We start from the raw sequence: 18523 nt of genomic DNA, 5'->3' as shown, positions 1-18523 counted from the left end.
GAGAGCAACTCTACTGCTGCGCCACTGTGATAATAATCCTGATTTGACCTGAAGGATTTCCCTGTTGCAGCCATTGAGGTTGCTCAGGCAACTTAGGGAAAATGTACTACAAAGTAAGTCTACAAACAAACACTTCGAAAGAACAGTCCAGCCTGGGCAAGTGTCCAAATGAAGGTTTACAGCGTTTTTACAAGAGTGTTTGAATTGTCAACCGACCGGTCTAGGTTAGAACGTGGATTAAGAGGAGTTATGCCAATGATTCTTGGAAAAAAAACATTCAAGTACGGCTACATAAAGAATTAGCATCATTAGCATGAAAGTTAGTGCCAGAAGTTTATTGTGTTGGCTGAAGTTGGGAAGAAGTGAAGACAATGTGTGCAGTTTGCCAACAATGGCGAGCAGCATCATCAGACATCACTAGGATCATGGAATTCAGTGACATGTCCAGCCAGACAAGTCCATGTACATTTTTGCCAAACAGTGAATGACAATTTCTTTGTTCTCATTCACTCGCACTGAAAATGAACAGATGTTGAACATGTACGTACTTGTAAGATAACAATATATAGTAATAAGTAGTAGGAGAGAATTAGGCCATTCAGCCCATCAAGTCTACTCCGCCATTCAGTCATGGCTGATCTATCTTACCTTCTCATCTCCATTCTTCTGCCTTCACCCCATAACCCCTGAACCCATACTAATCAAGAATCTATCACTCTTCACCTTGCCTCCACAGCCTCTGTGGCAATGAATTCCACAGATTTATTACCCTCTGACTAAAGAAATTCCTCCTCATCGCCTTTGTAAAAGTCATAGACTGCCCCACTAGAAACATAGACATAGAAACATAGAACATAGGTGCAGGAGGAGGCCATTGGGCCCTTCGAGCCAGCACCACCATTCATTGTGATCATGGCTGATCGTCCCCTATCAATAACCTGTGCCTGCCTTCTAGTGGAAACATCCTCTCCATATCCTCTCCAATCATGCCTTTCACTATTCGGTAAGTTTCGATGAGGTCCCCCCTCAACCTTCTAAAACTCCAGTGAGTACAGGCCCTGTGCCATCAAACGCTCATCATATGTTAACCCAATCATCCCTGGGATCATTCTCGTATGCACCATTGAAGAGATGAGTAGATACTTGCTACACATGTCATATTGGGAGAATTTATGTCTGGCCACATTTCACTGTTTATCACATTTATCTGAGAATGTATGCAATATAATATCCAAATCACTCCTTACAATTCTTCCATTTGGACAGCAGAAAAATCTATAGGCTAAAAGAAGCTTTGGAGAAACAAGTTTTCTCAAATTTATCAATTGGTAAACTTGTTTAAATACAGTACAACACTGAACTCCAACCAAACAGTCTGAAGAAGAGTCTCGACCCGAAACGTCACCCATTCCTTCTCTCCAGAGATACTGACTGTCCCGCTGAGTTACTCCAGCTTTTTGTGTCTAAAATAGTCACGCTGTTTGACCTCAATCTTGATCTCAGCTGCTGCATGTGTGGAGTTTGCATGTTCTTCCTGTGGTTGTGCATGTTTGCCCCAAGTGCTCTTGTTCCCTCCCATGTCCAGAGATGTGCTGGTTATGTAACTGCCTGCCATAAGTTGCCCCTACTATAGGCAGATAGTGGGAGAAATTATCGACAAATGGAGGGAGGTTAAATTACATGGAAATGCAGTAAAATTCCGATAATCCATCATCTTTAGGACATCAGATTAACCCGTCCATTTGATGTTATTCGTGTTAATACCATAACACACTTTTAATTGTTTTTAATATACTTTACACAGTAGTATTAAAAAAAATCCAGCGAGGCCATGTTTAAAAGGAGTGCTGGAGAAAGGGCCCCAGTGTGTTTCAAGGGAAGGTGGAAAATAGGGCCTGGTGAATTTCAAGGGAGTGCAGGAACCAGGGCCCCAAAGAGTTTAAAGGAAACATGGGACCCAGGAGCCAAACCATTCATGTTTCCAAATAATGGGATAGCGGAAAATCAGGGTTTTACATTAAAGTGAGAAAATGGGACTGACGGAATATTATGAGAACTGGCATTGACTCAATGGGCCAAAAGACCTCCTTCCATGCAGTGATAAAAATGGGAATGGGAAAACAATGCAGTTTTTTGTGCATGACTGAGCTTGGTACAGTTGAATGGAGGGAAAAGGAGGGAATAGCTCATGAAACAATGAGCAAGGAAAAGCAATGTCAATAAAAGAAACCGTCAGAGGCACCAGACCTGTGAACATATGTGGGAACTCAATGAAGTAACACAAGTCTGAAAATCTAAATGTTTTTAGTACACATTGGAAATCCTGTCAAAAATCTCCATGGATTTGGAATCCATGGAAATTGGATTATCGCTGTTAGAGGCAGACCTGAAGATACGAGCAGAAGATGCCTGAAGATAATGTTGACATAGAGTTTACTGCTGTTGAAGTCAAGGAGTGGTTATATGAGTTTGGTTTCGAGCAGTGAGTTTGGTTATGATAAAGCACATCTCCTTGCTATGCAGCTTCTGCAGATGTGTTTAGAGCTTGCCAGCATTCCTGGCATAATCCAAGATTCATTCAAAATACTTTACAACCACCCTCACCCTGTTTGTGGAAGCTTGTGGTAGTGTTTCCTGCATCAACAGTGAAAACACTTAATTGTAAAGTAATTTGTGAGGTGATGAAAGGCATTATATATATTCAAAGTATTTTCTTTACCTGACTTCCTTCAATGGCCTGCTCTAACATGGCTTTACTCCTGTTCAATTTTGTGCTCCACGCTCTTTTCTTTTTGGAAAATATTCCAAGCCTTCCCTTATGAGATGAGTGTTCTATATTTAAAAATGAAGTTTGGGAATTATTTTCAAGCTTGATGGTGTGTTTGCTTATAGCCTTAGCATCCCACCCCCTCCCCCAGCCCTCCATTCCTCCATTCACACTCCCCACTCTCTCTAACACATCTGAGCCCATTTACTTCTAAAGAAAATGTTGATTCTTTCAGGGGCAGCTTTTGACAGGAGTGTGTTCAAACCCTTTGAAAGAAATCTCATTGAACAAGTCAACATTTGTGTGCAGCTCTCTTCTGAAGCCAAAATAAACGAACGAAGCAAGGCCTAAAAAGGTGTCTCCAAGGATACGGGGGTCTCAGGAAATCTCTGACAGCTGGCTTGCTTTGGAAGAAAAGTCTTTATCTCTGAGTGGTGAGACTGGCTGATGTTTTTTCGAATCTCGCTCCATTCTGTTTGGATTCCAGTCCCTTCCTGAGGACGAGGAGGAAGGTGGCAGGGAGCCAAGTTCTCGGCACACAGAGAGAGCCCGATGCACACAGGTCCCTTGTGTTTGGAAAAATCAACAACCACAAGTCAGAAAGAGTGGCTCAGGGGAAGAGGAAGCCACTTGTCAACACAGACCAGATATCCCTGATTTTTTTTTTTTTTTTTTGCAGAAGTCAGCAGATTTCTAAACAAACTTTGCTGAACTTTTGTCTGTGATTATTCTCACTTCAATGAGCCTGAGGTAGAATGTGAAGGGCCCGCTGAAGGCGTGTGGCCATGAATGGAGCTAAAAACAGACTCTGTTTGTATTAAACTGAGTGTTTAGTAGCCAAATTCTTTACCATCTGTCTTTAGAAAGGAAATGGCCTCAATGTATGTTGTTTTTTTGCCATTTTATTAGAGGGCTGATTATTCAGGACACCACTGCAGGGAAAGCCCCACATAATTCCCCAAGCAAATAGTTTTTCATCATTTTTTTATAATTCTTTCTCTTATTCTCCCCCTTGGGGTTGAGGTTGACTTGCTATGACTCCAGTGTTGTGGAGTCATAGCAAGTCATTGCGTCTATCTTATCTATTTGCCGTGCCTCTGCATTTACACCCATCCCCTCCTGCACACAGCACCAACAAAGGTCCCCTGGTTCTTATCTTCCAAATCAATAGCGTCCACATTCAACAGGTTAACATTGTAATTTTTGCCAGTTCAACCACTGAACACACGTTCCTTCCTTTGTAAAACCAAGGAACTGCAGGTGCTGGTTTGTGCAAAGGGTCACAAAATGGTTGAGTATCTCAGCAGGTCAGGCAGCACCTCTGGAAAACATAGATAGTTGGCATTTTGGGTCACCTAACTATGTTCTCCAGAAGATGCTGCCTGACCCGCTGAGTTGTTCCAACATTTTGTGTCCCTTTTTATTCCCTTCCCTCCCTCTTTCAGCTTTACAAAGTGATCACGCTCTCGGTAGCTGGCACATTGCCAGGTAGGAGGTGCAACACCTACCCTCTCTCATTTTCCTTTCCGATCATCAAGGGACCCAGTCTTTAAAGGGGAAGCATGGATTCACTTGTATATCCAACTGCTATAGTGCACTCGGTGTTCAGAATGGAGCCTCATCCACAGAGACACCAAATATAGATTGGGTGATCATTCTGCAGGGCAGTCCGCAGGAGTGACTGAGTTTCCAGTTACCTGCTGCTTTAATTCCCCATCTGACTCCCCCCACTGACCTCTACATCTGTGACTGTCTGCAATGTTACAACAAAACCCAACACCAGCTCCAGGAACAATGGTACCAGTCTTGTAGATACAACATGGAAACACACCCTTCTGCCAACCGAGTCCACACCGACCATCCATCACCTGTCCACACTAGTTCTATGTTATTCCACTTTCTCACCTACTCCCTATACACCAAGGGCAATGTCACAGAGGCCAATGAACCCTCAAACCTGCATGTCTTTGGGATGTGTGAGGAAACCAAGAGGAAGCATTCACAGACACAAGGTAAACAGGCAAACTCCACACAGACAGCATCTGAGATGAGGATTGAACCCAGATCTCAGGTGCCGTGAGGCCGAGGCTCTAGGCCGAGGCTCTATCATCTGTGCCACTGAGCCGTCCTTGGCAAGGGCAAGTTGCAGTCTGCAGCCATTGATAAACAAATTCTCTCATTTTAAGTAACATAGTCTTTCTTCCTACCTGAGAAAGAAACAGGCCCACATTTGATTGTCTCAACCAAAGGAATCATCTCCAGCAGCGCATAAGACAAGTGGATCTTGGCCAAAGACAAAACAAGCAACAACCAATGGTTTGTGTAAAAGATCAAGAGTTTGTAAGTATAATATATTTAACAACTGGAGATATTTGATGAACAGCTTATAGCCTAGGTTTTGAGCCAATCTGACAAGGGAGACATTGTTTTCCTACTTCCTTCCAGTCTTCCTATACAGCTTTTAAGCCTGTGTGAATCATTCTTCCATGTGCTTAGCTTTATCCTTTAATCCTCAAACAAGAACCACTCAATCAGTGGCCATTCATGATCTTTTACAGAATTCATTTTATTTCATTAGCTTTGGTTCTCAAAAATCCCTCTGCCACGTGTGACCTCGGGTGACTTTTTAGTTCCATCCCAGGACAGAACCTCAAGGTACATTGGGCATTATTTACCATCACACCCTTACACTCATGATTCGCATGGGCTAACACGTTCTTCCTGTAGACCATCATAAGTTCCTAAATGACAGGGGCAAAATAAGCCCATTCGCCCCTATAAGTCTACTCTGCCATTCAACCACGGCTGATCTATCTTTCACTCTTAACCGCATTCTCCTGCCTTCTCCCCATAACCCCTGACACCCGTACTAATTCAAAATCTATCTATCTCTCTTAAAAATATCCATTGTCTTGGCATCCACAGCCTTCTGTGTCAATAATTTCCACAGATTCACCAAAAAAAAATCACTAAAGAAATTCCTTCTCATCTCCTTCCTAAAGGAACGTCCTTTTATTCTGAGGCTATGACCTCTGGTCCTAGACTCTCCCACTAGTGGAAACATCCTCTCCACACCACTCTTTCCAGATGTGCAATAAAGGGAACATTTGTTCAAATGCCCTTTTCTCCGTCAACCTAATGTCCATAAAGGTACACAAAAAGACTGGAGAAACTCAGCGGGTGCAGCAGCATCTATGGAGCGAAGGAAATAGGCAACGTTTCGGGCCGAAACCCTTCTTCAGACTGATCGGGGGCGGGGGTGGGCGGGGACAAGAAAGGAAAAAGGAGGAGGAGCCCGAAGGCTGGGGGATGGGAGGAGACAGCAGGGGGACTGAGGAAGGGGAAGAGACAGCAAGGACTAACAAAATTGGGAGAATTCGATGTTCATGCCCCCAGGATGCAGACTCCCTAAACGGAATATGATTAATGTCCATAAAGGTCTGATTTGGCTTGTCTTTATTATTAATCTTTCCGCAGCAGATTGCCTCAAATGGTAACTGCACATAAAGACCTCTCTAAAGGGGCTATCCCACTGCGGCGACCTCATCCGTGAGTTAAGAAGAGTGCCTTCAGCCTTCAAGCTTCAGGGCACTCGCCTGGAAAACCTCCTCGAGCTGGATCGACCGACCGCACACACACACACACACACAAACACATCGCAAAGGCGGGGTCCAGGGAAAGCGGGGGAGCAGTGTCTGAAATTCACACCCGCGATGAAGAGAAAGGTAAACGGCTGCCACAGTGTACGGTAAGTCCTTTAGCGAGTGCAGGGGGGCGGGGCGAAGAGAAGGAGAGAGAAGGGGGGAGAAGGAGTGGAGACACTTTTAAGAAGTATAATAAAGTTTAGGTGGCATTTTACCTACCGGTCGGTTTTCCCTGGTCCTGAAAACTCCATTGAGCCAATCAAAATGCCCGGTCAGCGAAGGAGATTGCCCACGGCTGCCCTCGACTGCCTGTAACTAAATAGTGACCCAACTCCACTGCACTACGAGTCAAAAAGAACCGTGCCGACCAAATTATACTCGTGGAAAATCTTTCAACATGCTGAAAATTTTTCCGCGACCTAGCTGAGGCCACGAGTATTCGGGAACTTCCCTCGAGCATGAAAGAGAGTTCCAGTGACCTCATAGGACCTCGAGTCGACCATGCTGCGAGTTTGAGTCGAGGGCAAACTCATCTAAACTTGCAGATTAGGTCGCCGCAGTGGGACAGCCCCTTTACAAAGATGCATTTGCATGTTGTCAGAGTTAACAAAGATCCATATAACAGGTAAACAGAACACCAACACATTAAGAGGTTTATACATTAACTTGTTTTTAGACCTTAACTCATTTAGCTAAGTTTACCATCATGCATTGCAATCTTTATGTTATAACAATTCACAAATAAAAGATCAAGGGAATTTGTTCAATATTAATGCCAGAACCACCTCCAGATGTTTTTGTGCTCGGGTTTGCAGAATGGGATTAGAAACTGAAGTTTTCTGAAGCCGAGACAAGGCTGCCAGCAACTGTGCCACAATCAAAACCAATTGCCATTCAGTTCAACTAGAATTGCTGGACACAAAATGCTGGAGTAACTCAGGCGGTCAGGCAGCATCAAGATCAGGTCAAGAACCTTCTTCAGACCAGCCTGAAGAGGGGTCTTGACCCGAAACGTCACTTATTCCTTTTCTCCAGAGATGTTGCCTGACCTGCTGAGTTACTCCAGCATTTTCATAAGTTCATAAGAGATAGGAAAATAGCTAGGCCATTCAGCCCATCGCCTACTTCACCATTCAATCATTGCTGATCTATCTATCTCTTCTTCCTAACCCCATCTCTGGAGAGAAGGAATGGGTGACATTTCGGGTCGAGTCCCTTGTCTGAAGAAGGATCTCGACACAAAACGTCACCCATTCCTTCTCTCTAGAGATGTTGCCTGTCCCACTGAGTTGCTCCAGCTTTTTGTGTCTATCTTCTGTTTAAACCTGTATCTGCAGTTCCTTCTTACACAAAGAAATTCCTCCTCATCTCCTTCCTAAAGGAACGTCCTTTATTTCTGAGGCTATGACCTCTGGTCCTCGACCCTCCCACTAGTGAAACATCCTCTCCACATCCACTTTATCCAGGCCTTTAAAAATTCAGTAAGTTGCTATGCAGAGACCCCTCATCCTTCTAAATTCAAGTGAGTAAACACTCATCATATGTTAACCTACTCATTCCTGGGATCATTCTCGTAAAGATCCTCTGGACCCTCTCCAGAGCCAGCACATCCTTCCTCAGATAGGCTGGCCCAAACGTGCTCACAATACTCCAAACACAGCTTGATCAGCGCCTTATAGCATTTTTGTATTCTAGTCCTCTTTTATTCTAACCTTCCTTACTACTGATTCAACTTGCAAATTAACTTTTTGGGAATCCTGCACCAACAATCCCAAGTCCCTTTCACCAACCACCTTTCGCCTCCAATTTCTGGGTTGAGAAAATTGTTCAGTTTAATTTATTGTCATGTGTACTGAGGTACAGTGAAAAACGTTTGTGGCGTGCTATCCTCTATGCCTTTATTCCTACCACCAAAATGCATGACTCCACACTTTGCTACGCTGTATTCCATCTGCCATTTCTCTGCCCACTCTCTCAACTTGTCCAAGTGCTTCTGCAGTGTCTGCATTTTCTACACTACCTGCCCCTCCACCTACCTTCGTATCATCTGTAAACTTGAAAGATTTTGCGTCTATCTTCGGTACATCTAACTACATCTTTTTTTATTTCAAAATAACAAGATCCTGCCGTCTAACTTTGATGCATCTATCTGCATCTACACACGATCTTGCTGGATTTTGATGGTGGGAAATTTGGTGATTGTAATGTCAAGGTGAATAGGATTTACATAGAAACATAGAAAATAGGTGCAGGACTAGGCCATTCGGCCCTTCGAGCCTGCACCGCCATTCGATATGATCATGGCTGATCATCCAACTCAGTATCCCATCCCTGCCTTCTCTCCATACCCCCTGATCCCTTTAGCCACAAGGGCCACATCTAATTCCCTCTTAAATATAGCCAATGAACTGGCCTCAACTACCTTTTGTGGCAGAGAATTCCACAGATTCACCACTCTCTGTGTAAAAAATGATTTTCTCATCTCGGTCCTAAAATACTTCCCCTCTTATCCTTAAACTGTGACCCCTAGTTCTGGACTTCCTCAACATCGGGAATAATCTTCCTGCATCTAGCCTGTCCAACCCCTTAAGAATTTTGTAAGTTTTTATAAGATCCCCCAATAAGATTCTATAAGATTTGCTCAAGTTTATTCAAGAACCATGTCTGGCGAGTATATAGTGTGAATGTAACTTGCGGTTTATCTGATGACATCCAGGTCTTTCTGTCTCATGATTTGAGGATTTGTAAAATGAATGAACATTTGTGATTGTATCATGTAGAGAAAGTTGTAAATGTAGCAGTTTAAAAGTGATCCCTATCCAAGGGCTGAGATCATTAGCCTTCACCAACCACCTCTGAGGCAGATGTGACTCTGGCCACTGGGATTGTTGTTATTTCCCTTGATCTCCGTTACCTTCTGTTTTACCTCAGTGCTGCACTTTGTCAAATGCTGATACAAGGAACTGCAGATGCTGGAATCTCATTCAAAAAGCACAAAGTGCTGGATGAATTCAGTGGGTCAGAAGCATCTCTGGAAAAGCTGACTTGATTTCAAGGAGTCACTCCGATATCACCTTTGGAAACCAATTATTCTGTCAATGTTTAGATTTAGGCTTAAAGCAGTCTAGACTTAAGATGCCATCATGAAATCCACTCTGAGATGTGCTGACTTAGTAATTGGTTAGCAAACACTTCACGACTCTCTCTGTCAGCTTGTTGATAATTGAAACATTGAAAAAAAATTGTAGATAATTGAAAAAGGTGGTAATCGACAGAGTGCAATTATTTTAAATTTAATAGCCAGTCAAATGGGACAAGCCTTGAATGTATTGACGAGGTGGACCACAGGGCCAGTCTCTATGTTGAATGCCTATGACTCTAAGCTGTGGCATACCTGGTAAATAGGGGAGCATTTAGTTGCATAAGGTCTTCAGCACAAACTCCAGATGTTTGAAGACTAGTAAACGTTGCTATTTCCTGCCATTGCTTTGGTGTATGAAGAGTAAATTGCAATGATTGAAGACATTGATGATGGTGAATATCTCAAGATGATTGTCAAGAAAGCTTTACCAGCGCTAAAGGTTGAAGAAAATTGAACCTTGAATGCAAGTGCTGTACAAACCTTATTTTGAGGATAGGCACATTTTTGAAGCTTTCTCATGGATGTGGCATAGGTACATGAATCTCAGCTTTGTCCATTGAAACCTATTTCAAATGTTTCCTACGTTTTCACCATATTAACATTTCATTTTCAGGTGTAGGAAGAAACTGCAGATGCTGGTTTAAGTCGAAGATAGACACAAAATGCTGGAGTAACACAGGCAGCATCTCTGGAGAGATAGAGTGGGTGACGTTTTGGGTCGAGACTCTTCTCCGGGTGTTGCTTTCAGAACTCTTCAATCCTCATTAATAACCAGCATTGGTGAATATACTCAGCAAGGTTAACAAACACTTTCAGAGACTAAGGGGATGTATACAGGAGAAATGTGCTAGGGTGTGACAGAGTCTGACTAGGAGGTACCAGAATGTAAGAGTCTAAGAGGAAAATATCAACTGCAGCTCAGCAGTAGCACTCCTCTGATTCCAAAGTTTCGGCAGAAATGTGATCCTAAAATCCAGGCTAACATTCCAAGGGCATTGCAAATCAAAATGTGCAGATGCTCAAAATCTGAAATAAAAGCAGAATGCTGAAAACATTTAGCAGGTCAGAAAACATCTGTAGAAAGGTCAACAAGCCTTTGTCAAAACAAGGGTCTACATCCTGAAACATAATCATGATCACTTAATCCCAGAGCATCTGTACTTCCTTGTCAAGTCTCCATGGAAAGACACAAAATGCTGGAGTAACTCCCAGTATCCCCGGAGAATATGGTATAGGTGACATTTCAGGTCATCTTGAGACTCAATATGTGTAAAAAAATGCAGATGCTGGTTTAAGCCGAAGATAGACTCAAAAAAGCCGGAGTAACTCAGCGGGATAGGCAGCATCTCTAGAGAGAAGGAATGGGGGTGATGTTTTGGGTTGAGAAACGAAAGGATGTTGTTTCAGGTCTGAAGAAGTGTTTCGACCGGAAACATCACCCGTTCCTTCTCTCCAGAGATGCTGCCTGCCCCACTGAGTTACTATAGCTTTTTGAGACTTAAGATGTCTGAAGAAGGGTCCCAACCCGGAACATCACCTATTCATGACCTCCGGGGATGCTATCTGACCTGCTGAGTATTTTGTGACTTAACTTGGTAAACCAACATCTGGAGTTCCTTATTTCTGCATTGTGTCTCCATAACTGTTTTTTTTTTATACAGATGCTGCCTGGCTTGCTGAGTGCATCCGACATTCACTATGTTTATGCCTAGGACAATGCTGAGCAAGTAATGTAATGTCAGAAATGCCATATTTTGCAGATGTTAGACCAAGGTCTAGACTGTCTTATAAGGTAGTCATAAAAAGTCTGTCGCACTAATACAAGCAGACACATTTCCCCCCAATGTCCTTACAATTTATTATTTTTATTACCTTTTAAAATATCAATGCATCATCTCATTGCTCTTTGTAGAAACAGTCCATTGTGCTAACATAATTCCAACAGGAAGTGCACTCCAGTGGAGCTTAATGGTGAACTGATTTGGGAAATCGCAAGGTTGAGCCACATGCTGTAAAACTGCAGAAGGGCTGCTTGTATAAGACAGTACAGAAAGAGAGAATGGGAGAAAGGAAGAGGAACAGATCATTATTCAGTTAGTAGCAAACATCCATGAAGTTGTAGAAAATGCAAAATAAAATCTGAACATATTTTCACATAAATGGTGTGTAATTAAGAAATGACTTTTTGTTAAATAACTGAATTAAGGCTGAAAGCCTGTAACAAGTTGTGTACCATAGTGATCATTGTTCCTTATTTATAATCTCAATGATTTAGTAAATTTGCAGATAATACTTAAATTAATGGTGTAGTGGACAGTGAAGAAAGATATCATCACACGGGATCTTGATTCATCTGAGCCTCAACTGGGCTGAGGAATGGCAGGTGGAGTTTAATTCCAATAAATGCAGTGTTGCATTTTGGTGGAACAAACCTGGGCAAATCGTGGATGGTAAAAAGTAGGGTTCTGGGGAGTGATGTGGAATCGGGAGACCTGGGGGTGTAGGTACATAGTTCCACAAAGGTGGCAACACAGGTGGGCAGTATGGTGAAGAAGGTATTTGGAACACTTACCTCCATCCAACAGGGTATTGAGTACATGAGTCATGACATCATGTTGCAGATGTATAAGACTGCATATGGTTCTGGTCACCCTGCTATAAAGATGTCATTAAACTAGAAAGGTTGCAAAAAAGATTTGAGGATGTTACTGGGTCTAGAAGAATTGAGTTGTACAGACAGGCTGGTCCTTTGCTGGCCTTGCACCCTGCTTGAAATGGTAAGAAACTGCATTTGAATTTGGTGGCCTTGCACCCTGCTTGAAATGGAATTTCAAAGAATAGCCGTGAGTCAACTGCCAGCCCACCAGCCGTGAGTGAGTGAGCTGCCAGCACAACAGGCTTGAGTGACTGAGCCGCCAGCCCAATAATCCATTTGGCCCACAATGTCCATACTAGCCCTTTGGAAACCAGTCCCTTCAGCCCACAACACCCATACTAGCACTCCAGAAAGCCCCCCCCCCACTGGCCACCAATATTGGAATTGGTGGAAAGGCGGAATATTGCGTTGGGGGACCAGTCCTCCCGTGTGATGCTGGGACCCAACAGGTCCCACTTAGTCTAATAAACATATAAAATAATGAAAAGCATATATAAGGTGAATGGGCCATATGTAGGGCAGTCTAAAATGAGATGCCATCGGGTTAACCTGTTTACTGCCACATTTTATTTCACTATCGGCCATGACCAGAGTATACTCGGGATTGGCACTGAACAGGTTAAAGGTTTGATGGAAAGATTTAAAGGGGCTCTGAGGGGCAACGTTTTCCCCCACACAGAAGCATTTTACAGTTTAGAGATGCAGCGTGGAAACAGGCCCTTCGGCCCACCGAGTCCATGCCGACCATTTCCACTATTTCCATGTTATCCCACTTTTGCATTCAACACACTAGGGGCAGTTTAAAGGAGCCAGTTCACCTACAAACCTGCACGTGTAGGAGGAAAGCAGAGCACCTGGAGGAAATCCACGCGGTCAGAGGGAGAAAATGCAAACTCTACACAGACAGCACATGTAGTCAGGTAGAAATGGGTACAATTGTGAGATTTTATAAGAGACTTGGATGGGTTTATGGAGAGGAAGGTTTGGAGTGCCAGACACCAGCAAGTGAGATTAGCTTGGTTTATCAGCTTGGCCGGTATGGACAAATTGGGCCAAACGGCCTGTTGTGTGCTGTATCGCCCTACAATGTAACAATTGAATTATTGTTACTGTGTGGTATTTGGGCATTGTTTGGGAGTGTGCAATAAAGACACTGTAAATGTGGATTATGTTTCAAAAAACAAAATCACAATCACAATAAAAAAAACAGACCAGAGAATGTTTAACATTTTATTCTCCAATTGGAGAATTTTACTGAAAGCATTTTGTAGGAAGACATAGGTATACATTATACACTTTATACAATAATACAGACTTACGGTTGTAAATGCAATAGGACGTCAAACTGATCTACAGTCAGACAGCAATACAAAAAGTCCAGAAAATATTTCAATTTTTAAAAATTCAAAAGTTACATGTAGCCACATCAAATATTATGGCAAATGAAATCTCCAGTGTTTCACTGGTGCTTCTCAAATGAATGCACCAAGTCACATACAATTTACAGCACTTGGAGTTGACAAAACAAGTCAAAACTCCTTCTCCACTCATAATTAAACCAAACATGTCAAGTTCTTTCTTACAGAACAATAACAGAACATTATAGCAAAAACACCAGCGGCCTTTACAAAATGAAAGCCGTTTATCATCTCATTAAAACAAAAGAACAAAAAAAAGCCAAAAGAACCCCTTAATAGTTCTGACCAAAAATATGTGCATTGATGCTTACAAATTAGCGGTTAATTGTGCAAGTTAGTAGGGTCTTCGATATGTTCGGAAAGCTCTTGCAATTGTTAAATATGGGCAAATTGTGTCTTGTCTACTGTCGGGGTGTACATTCTCTCCAGCCACATACATACTCGGGTACCTAATCCAGAAAAGCAGGCAACAGTTAAGCTGCTTTAACCTCGCCCCCAAGAAGAATCATGTTGGTACACTCTCAAAGTGTACACAGCATGGCAGATTGGTGAAGACTAATATTGTTTGCATAACGAGTAACCTGGTGCTTAACCAATTGGGTGGGACTTAACCAATTCAAAAGATGATCCAGTTCCATTGGTACAATATCATGTTAATAAACGAATTAGCTGCCTCTTTGCAATATGCAAGCGTAACAGAGTGACCACAGAACATCCTTGCTGTTAGCCACTCCGTCAAATCTGCCCCTGGTCTCCACCAAGATTATTAAAACACACAGTCTCTTTCCTATTTTACCAGGCTCACGTTTCCAGCATCTTTTTTTTTTTTTTAATTTCAGCTTGTAACTTGAAGCATAGGCGAGGTACTAAAGGGGTGCAAGGCACTGGCGAGATGGTGTCTCATTCTGGAGACATACTCACTGCAGCTCAGGTGGCCGTTCGGCCCATCGTGTGGCAGGCCGGGCAAGTATAGAGTGAGACACAAGGAACTGCAGGTGCTGGAATCTTCAGCAAAATTGTGTTATTCAAGATGTTTATTCAAGAGAGTATGTATTCAAGCGATGTATTCAAGAGAGAGTTAGATAGAGCTCTTAGGGCTAATGGAATCAAGGGATATGGGGAGAAAGCAGGAACGGGGTACTGATTTTGGATGATCAGCCATGATCATATTGAATGGCGGTGCTGGCTTGAAGGGTCGAATGGCCTACTTCTGCACCTATTTTCTCTCTTTAGGTTGGCGGGAGGGGGACTAAACAGATTCTAAACATGAAAAGCAGAAGCTGTCTCCTTTGTTAGGTTTGATTGCATAATTTGCTTACTAGAACTGCACGTGTGCTCATAACCCAGCCTAACACCTGCGTTGTTGAACACAGAGTGTTGTGTTCACTCCTTCCATAGTGACCGCACATTTACATCTACATTCTTACACGAGCCAAAGGATAATGGAGAATTCGGTGTAAAATGTCACTAAATCCCAAATCATTTTTCTACTTCTCCGCTTTAATCCCAACGTTAACATCATGGTGTCGGCTGACTGTACTCGGCATCAGAGAGACTATTAGATGTGAATTTGCCGGACAACAAGTGTCCTTTAGGAAATAAATCGACTCGATATTACACAAGAAAAAATAGATAGCGAGCAATGGGTCACATTAATTATGTTAATTAGCACATCCATTTAGCAACTCTCTTTACGGTTAGATCCCTGATTTATCTTAAACGAGTTAAAAAATACACAGTGAAATAAGTTCCGAGGTTTCCGGGGTTTTTCCCAGCCTTTATGATCATTATCAAAACATTTACTAAATTAGAAAAAAAAAAGTAGCAAATGAAGCGGGCTATATTTATAAAATATATCTCAGCTTTCCATGGAGGGTGTTCGCTGTAGCCAGAAGCAAAAAATAAATATACTTGTTTACCCAAACAGTCGTTTCTTCAGTCAAGGGCACAGTTCTGCACTCCCACCCCTCACATCTTGCGGTTCAGGGGAAGTACCAGCCGGGTGGGATCCACTTGGGAGCGCTGTGGGAAAGCCAGAGAGAGAGAGGTGGTTCAGAGCTCCCGCCACCGCGTTGCCAGGGCGGAGCGGGATCAGCGGCAAACTCAGGTCATGGTCGCTACTGGGCGCTGACTGTGTGTGCGGGTAGCGCCCAGAGATGCTGGTGTAGGAAGGGAGGTACTGCCGATGTTGGTTTACACCGAAGAAATTGACAACACAAAAATTGCTGGAGTAACTCAGCGGGACAGGCAGCATTTCTGGAGATTGGAACGGGAATGGGAAAGATTGGGTAACGTCACCCATTCCTTGTCTCCGGAGATGCTGTCTGTCCCGCTGAGTTACTCCAGCTTTTTGTGTCTTATCTCCAGAGACGCTCGTGTGGGACTGTCCGCGGGGGCAGGTGGGAGGGGGAGTGGGGGGAGAGAGAACAGGGAATGAAAGTGTAGAGAGGAAAAAGAGAGAGGAAGGGCGGGTTATTGATTGGGGACGATCAGCCATGATCACAATGAATGGCGTTGGTGGCTCGAAGGGCCGAATGGCCTCCTGCACCTATTTTCTATGTTTCAATGAAAGGAAGACCGGGAGGAGGAGAAGTGAAGGTAAAAAAAAAAGACACAAAGTGCTGGATTAACTCAGCGGGCCAGGCAGCTTCTCTGGAGAACATGAATAAGTGGATTTTCGGGTGAGGACCCTTCAGGAAAAAGGTGGGACTGAAGAATATGGACACAAGGGACTGCAGATGCTGGTTTAAAAATAAAAACACACAAAGTGCTGGAGTAACTCAGCCGGTCAGCCTGCATCTGTTAAAACGGCTCCGACCTGAAATTTCGCCTATCCATGTTCTCCAGAGATGCTGCCTGGCCTCCAACCCTCCGTATATTTGTGTGTGTGGGGGGGGGGGGGGGGTGGGGGGGGGGGGGGGAGGGGGGGGGGGGGGGGGGGGGGCACAGAAGAAACCGGCTTCTGTCTCACGACCACACATCTACCCTTCCCCTTCCCCATCCCAAACCTCCCAATCAACCGCCGAACCCACATCGGAAAGATGTCAACGTCAGGAAAGGTGGTTTTCTTCTAAAGGAGTGAGGCCAAGGAGAGAGGCGCCTCCAGGAGGGTGGGGGGTGTTTGGTCACTGGAGCGGTCCAGAGGCTGGGTGTGGGTGGGACACGGCGCTCGGTCACCGGCCGCTCCAGGGGCTCCCACGCCCGGGGTCCCCGCACAGAGTCACATCGCTCAGCGCAGTGGCCAGAGTCCCGGTTCGAGTCAAGAGTTTTGACCTGGATGGGATTTGGGGAGATTTAAGTCACCAAAGACAAGGCAACGGGGCAAAGAGAACATGGGTGGCCTCTCCGTGGAGTCTCTCTCTCCTGCCTCCCCCCCCACACGACCCCGGGGCGCTACACCTTGGTGGCGGAGGAGGGCGGCTCGCATTTGGTCGGGTTGCTCATGCTGGTGGAGATGGAGGTGATGGAGACGTGTAGAGCTTTCTTTAACCTGGAGCAGCGCAGCACGGACATACACTGGGCTCGGAAACGCTGGTCGAAGAAGGCGTAGAGGAACGGGTTGAGGCAGCTGTTGATGTAGGCGAGGCAAGTGGCGTAAGGATGCGTCAGGTGGAGAAACACGTCGGCCGAGCACTGGATGGAGACGAGTTCCAGCCAGATCAAGGCGTCTATGGTCTTGATAACGTGGAAGGGGAGCCAGCAGGCTGCGAAAACCAACACCAGGGCGCTGATGATCTTCAGCAGGCGTTTCTTCTTCTGTTCTTCCTTCTTGACGTTCTGGAAGTGCCTGGTCACCGTGTTGGCGATGGCGCAGTAGAAGGTGGACATCAGTAGGAAGGGTAGGATGAAGCCCACGGTGCTGGCGAACAGGCTGAGCCCTCCCACCCAGAAATGCTCGGTGTCCTCGGTGGCCACCCAGGAGTAGTCCATGGCGCACACGGTCACGTTGTCCTTCTCGTGGGTCTGCCTCAAGACCAAGGCCGGTAGAGCCAGCAGTCCGGCCGTGAACCAGATGAGGGACAGGGAGAGCAGCGTGGTGCGGCTGGAGCGCAGTTTGTTGCTGGACAGGGAGTGGACGATGGCTAGGTAGCGGTCAAAGCTCAGGCAGGTCAGACAGAAGACGCTGGCGTACATGTTGATCATCACCAGGTAGGAGCTGAGCTTGCAGAGCAACCAGCCGAAAGGCCAGTGGTAGTCCAGCGCCGCGTACACCGCCCACAGAGGTAGGGTCACCACGAAGGCCAGGTCGGCCAGCGCCAGGTTCCCAATGTAAGTATCTGCCGACCTCCTCTTGGTGCGGGACCTCCACACCGTGCAGATCACCACTCCGTTCCCCGACAGCCCGAACACAAAGACCAGCATGTAGAGCACCGGGACCACCGAGGCAGAATGCCGCCAGTCGGTGTAATCGCATTCCTGGCTCTCGTTGCCACAAGGAGCAATTATCAGCTCGCTGCTATTCTCCATCTCATACAGACAGTCACCCATCGTACAGCCTCTTACAAACTCACCGCGGGTCTGGCTCTCTGGCTCGCTATAGGATCTCTGGGTCTGGCGTTGCTGTGAGACTTGATATAACCCCTGAGTACAGACCCCCTCCCTGTACAACACCAATCAGCAATTCCGAAAGGGGCAGCTCCGATTACACACAACCCACCAAACGCCAATCCTTAAAGAGACATCCACGTGGTTTGTTTACAAACAATCTCCCCATGGAAACTTCCTCCTTAATGGTGCTGTTTGCAGATGCAATTTGCAAAAATAATTCCCAATTAAAACGGGACTTTCAACCATGAGATTTTTTTTTCGCGATAAAGTGTCAGGTTAGGAATGTGAGTTCGAGCGGGGGGGGGGGGGGGGGGGGGGGGGGGGGGGGGATTAGAACAAACCGATTTT

General features: G+C 44.9%; 1 protein-coding gene across 3 annotated transcripts in view; it reads right to left on the bottom strand.

Annotated features, from left to right (window-relative positions):
* Positions 1–18205, bottom strand: part of LOC129709159 (apelin receptor A-like) — a 35100-nt gene extending 16895 nt beyond the window's left edge. The window contains exons 1-3 of one of the 3 annotated variants that reach the window (XR_008725469.1): positions 17118–18205; positions 15547–15649; positions 13611–14076 (exon numbers count right to left, since the gene is read on the bottom strand). Coding sequence is in view for 1 of the 3 variants with exons in the window: in XM_055655313.1 (XP_055511288.1) it covers positions 15610–15649; positions 17118–18115 (1038 nt within the window). In the remaining 2 variants the exon portion in view is untranslated. Of the gene's footprint in view, positions 1–13610; positions 15650–17117 lie in introns of those variants that run through there. The other 2 variants (XR_008725470.1, XM_055655313.1) reach the window with 2 other exon arrangements.
* Positions 18206–18523: the final 318 nt, after the last annotated feature.

Source organism: Leucoraja erinacea, chromosome 25 (assembly GCF_028641065.1).
Source record: "Leucoraja erinacea ecotype New England chromosome 25, Leri_hhj_1, whole genome shotgun sequence".
Lineage (NCBI taxonomy): Eukaryota > Metazoa > Chordata > Chondrichthyes > Rajiformes > Rajidae > Leucoraja > Leucoraja erinaceus.
The sequence above is the reverse complement of the archived record's forward strand: the minus strand, read 5'-3'. Positions and strand labels throughout refer to the sequence as shown.